The 4,276-nt window shown below is 35.8% G+C and overlaps 1 protein-coding gene across 1 annotated transcript in view; it reads right to left on the bottom strand.

The window, feature by feature from the left end:
- The window catches only part of LOC106477049 (protein CASP-like), a gene marked incomplete at its 5' end in the record, with an annotated part of 8,229 nt that extends 5,965 nt beyond the window's left edge, over positions 1-2,264 (bottom strand). Inside the window, one exon of the mRNA XM_022380759.1 lies at positions 2,132-2,264. Coding sequence (XP_022236467.1) covers positions 2,132-2,264 — 133 coding nt within the window. The remainder of the gene's footprint in view (positions 1-2,131) is intronic.
- Between the last annotated feature and the right edge of the window lie 2,012 nt (positions 2,265-4,276).

Here is a 4,276-nt window from a genome sequence, read left to right as displayed (position 1 = left end):
AAATTAGGGACGGCTATCGCAGATAGCCCTCTTGTACCTTTGCGCGAAATTCAAAAACAAACAATCGGTGCTCTGCCCACCACGGGTATCGAAACCCGGATTCTAGCGTTGTAAGTCCGCAGACACACCGCTGTGCCACTGGGAGAGGGGACTATTCAATAAATAAAAAAACACCTGAAAATACAAAACATTTGAATTAATTTTACCTGGAATTCTTTTAACATCCTCCATGTTTCTGGGTGTTTTCAAAGCTTTTCGGGAGGTATCTGCACTAGCCGTTCTTGATATAGCTAGTCAACAATACCCACCGCCAACTCATGGGCTACTCTTGACCGAAAAGTAAGATATGACCATCACCCTCATCCCACAACCAAAGCCCCAAACTGCAGAGTGCGAAGGTTAGACCCGCAAATCCATAGTGCGGCACGCTCATCACAGGGCCACGCTCAGTCTTTTTTTCGGGTATGGTCTAAAAGTGTTACCATGATTAAGCTCAGACGAAAAATAATGCAAAATTATATTTAAATGTGTAACGTATTTTTTTATATACAAAACAGACAGGTAGATAGACATAATGAAGTGTTAAAACTTTTTTTTTTTTTGAAACAAGAAAAGTTTTACTTCAATCCGAATAAGGAAGTCCGGGAGTATTCAATGTCGTGCTTGTAGCTGCTACGTACCGTTTTAACACATCCACAGAAAAACAGAAACAAACTGAAACGGACACAGGATTGTGATTGCTTGCATCAACCATCACTAATTTGAACAAGCTACAACAGGGTTCGTGACTTACGAGGGAGCCACCTAACGTCTACTCCTGGAAATCCCATCACGCGGGTTCATTATTATTTCACTAAATTCTGGATAAAAAAAACTGGATTCACATTTGTGATTGTGAGAAAGATGCTGGGCAGCGTCTGCACGTTTCTAAAAAGTAATATTTTAAAAACCGGCTGGGGCTTTAGTCATCGGAAAAGGGTGGAAAGCTATTCTCACGATACCAAAAGATGTACTTTACTTTTTATCAACCTCCAAACCTTTACAAAAAGCTGGTGAATCACAATCCTTATGAGAGAGTGGAAAAATTTTTTTTAATTGTGTAACATACACTTATACTGTAATTAAATAATGTATCCATAACGATGACCAAAGAGTTAACCTTATATAACTTTCTGGTCAAAAGTTCAGGTATGTATACAATATACTTCTTGGGTCAGAATATCAAGTGTGTATACGGTATATATATTTTGGATCAAGACAAGGCGGAGTTTTGTATATTAAAAGACAAAATATAGAATTTTAATTTTTTTTGCAAAGTATTTACTTAAACTAGATTGTTATTAATACCAGCTGTTAAAGTACAGAAGTTAAACCTAAGAACAGCACTAGACGCAGTTAACCCTCTACAGTACGAATTATGAAAATACAGTGGAAAAAATGTTTTATTTGAATTTTTTATTTATACAGATTCATAATGCACGCTATTTTTCGTGCTATTTTGCGTTTTTGTGAAATGTATTTTGGGAAGTTATAAATGTATATATTGATAAACCAACAAAAATAATTCCATGGTTTATTTAGACTTACTTGGAAGTAAGAGCACTCAACTACAGAATTGAAGCATTTATATGTGTATCAAGCAGAAAAGATAGATTTGTTACCTGTACGTTACAATGTGCAACAGAGGATTAAAGTGCAGACATTAAGCCTAAATGCTGCTTTAGTCGATGTTGAATTGCAGAAGTTAAGCTTCGATATTGCTTCATTCGCTGTTGAAGAGCAGAAGTTAAGCCTAATAATTGCTCCAGACGCTGTCAAAATGTGCACATTAAGCCTAAATGTTGCTTTAGTCGCTGTTAAAGTGCAGAAGTTAAATGTAAAAGATGCTCTAGACGTCACATTATAGCCAACTCTCTCCAACACAAAATCACGGTTTCTTTAATATTATGTCTGATGATTTTAATATAAAAACATTTATCAAAATATACACAGTAAGTTACAAAAACTCGTACAGTTTTTTATAATGAACAGAAAACAGAGGAATATTAAAATACATATAAAATGGAAATAACTCGTATAAATAAGCAATTAGAAGTACTTTCTTCGAGAGTTAGCGTTTCGAAATGCTCACCACTTTGAAGATCTCCAACCTTGCGTTCTGCCTCTTCTAACTTTTTTATTACTTCGAGATGTGTTTCTTGTAACTGTCTTTCCTTTTCTTTAAACGTTTGTTGGAGTTCCCATTCTCGTTCCTGCGTTCGAAACTAGACGACAGAGAAAATGTTTGGCCTTAAGATTTAATCCCGCCGTGGCTCTTTTACTAGTGGCTCAAGCGAAGCAAAGAACATAAAAGGTTTACCGTCTAACATTCAACAGTAGTCAAACAATTTACCCATAATTCCTCATAAGAAACACAAATTTAGATCCTTGAAAGTTATTCAGTGATTCCAGCAGAATGACTTAATTTGCTCTGAACATCAAGAAAAGTAAAAATCCAGTCAACTCTAGTTCATCGTCAGGGGAAATAATAAAACAATAATATATTGATAAGTTGAAAACCAGAGACAGAAATAATGAAAAACCTCTGTTTGACTGTGTATATTTCTATCCGTCTGTCTTCGTTTCTTTCTTTCTGTCTGATTATCTGTCTATCTCTGTGTCTGAGTATCTATCTATCATTTTGTCAGTCTTTCCATACTCATTTCCTAATCTTGTGTATCAGAATTTACATTTGTGTACATGCGCATGCGTACTGTAAGTAAAACAGACATATATATGTGCACACGTGATCCCACTTTTACGTGGGTGGTATCACGTGATTAGAATCTTAAAGCAATCATCTAATGAGAATTAAAGTAAAGCAGTATTACAGTCGCCCACCTTCAGGCTAGAAGAAGAAAGGCTTATTTCACAACACGTTTATTTCCCGCCTCCACGTGATCTTAGCGCCAAATCCGAGAAAAAAACAACAGAGATATCGAAACCATCATATTAAATAATGTAAGCTTTATCCAAGAAAACTAAAACAACGTATATGACGTAGGCTTTATCCAAGAAAACTAAAACAACGTATATGACGTAAGCTTTATCCAAGAAAACTAAAACAACGTATATGACGTAAGCTTTATCCAAGAAAATTAAAACACGTACAAACGTAAGCGACGTATATGACGTAAGCTTCATTACATAAAACACGTACAAACTAAAACAACGTAGATGACGTAAGCTTCATTACATAAAACACGTACAAACTAAAACAACGTAGATGACGTAAGCTTTATCCAAGAAAACTAAAACAACGTATATGACGTAAGCTTTATCCAAGAAACTAAAACAACGTATATGACATTTGTACGTGTTTTAGTTTTATTTGATAAAGCTTACTTAAACGACGTATATGACGTAAGCTTTATCAAATAAAACTAAAACACGTACAAACTTCAACGACGTATATGACGTAAGCTTTATTAAATAAAAATAAAACACGTACAAACTTAAACGACATATATGACATAAGCTTTATCAAATAAAACTAAAACACGTACAAACTTCAACGACGTATATGACGTATGCTTCATTACATAAAACACGTACACGACATTTAAGAATAGCATCCCATCAATTCGTTGTTTATTAATCCAAATATCACTAAAGATTTCTATACTTTCCTCTAAATGTTCTAATGATTTGTGAAATGTTTCATCTTCTAGCGTTTTAACTACGCCAGGTTTCTCATTTCATGCGTTTTTTGAACAGCATGACGCGTCTCATAAAGTTGTGTGAAGTTTGTTGAATTTCGCCCAAATACTACACAAAAGCTATCCGCGCTAGTCCTCCCTAATTCTGAAGTGATAAACTAGAGGGAAGACAGCTAGTCAAAACCACACACTGCCAACTCTTGGACTACTCTGATTAACCGTAACATTATAAAGGGCAAGCATGTTCGGTGACGAGGTGCGATCCCGAGTTGCGAGTCAAGCGCCCTAACCACGAGGCTATGACAGGCCCATTCTGGGAAGTCTTTCATATAGTACTTTTAACCGTGTGAGCCGAATCATCTAGTGTTTTAACCGTGTGAGCCGTATCATCTAGTGTTTTAACCGTGTTAGCCGTATCATCTAGTGTTTTAACCGTGTGTGCCGTATCATCTACTGTTTTAACCGTGTGAGCTGTATCATCTAGTGTTTTAACCGTGTTAGCCGTATCATCTAGTGTTTTAACCGTGTGAGCCGTATCATCTAGTGTTTTAACCGTGTGTGCCGTATTTATATAGTAT

The sequence above is a fragment of the Limulus polyphemus genome, unplaced genomic scaffold, assembly GCF_000517525.1.
Source record: "Limulus polyphemus unplaced genomic scaffold, Limulus_polyphemus-2.1.2 Scaffold12631, whole genome shotgun sequence".
Classification (NCBI taxonomy): domain Eukaryota; kingdom Metazoa; phylum Arthropoda; class Merostomata; order Xiphosura; family Limulidae; genus Limulus; species Limulus polyphemus.
The sequence above is the reverse complement of the archived record's forward strand: the minus strand, read 5'-3'. Positions and strand labels throughout refer to the sequence as shown.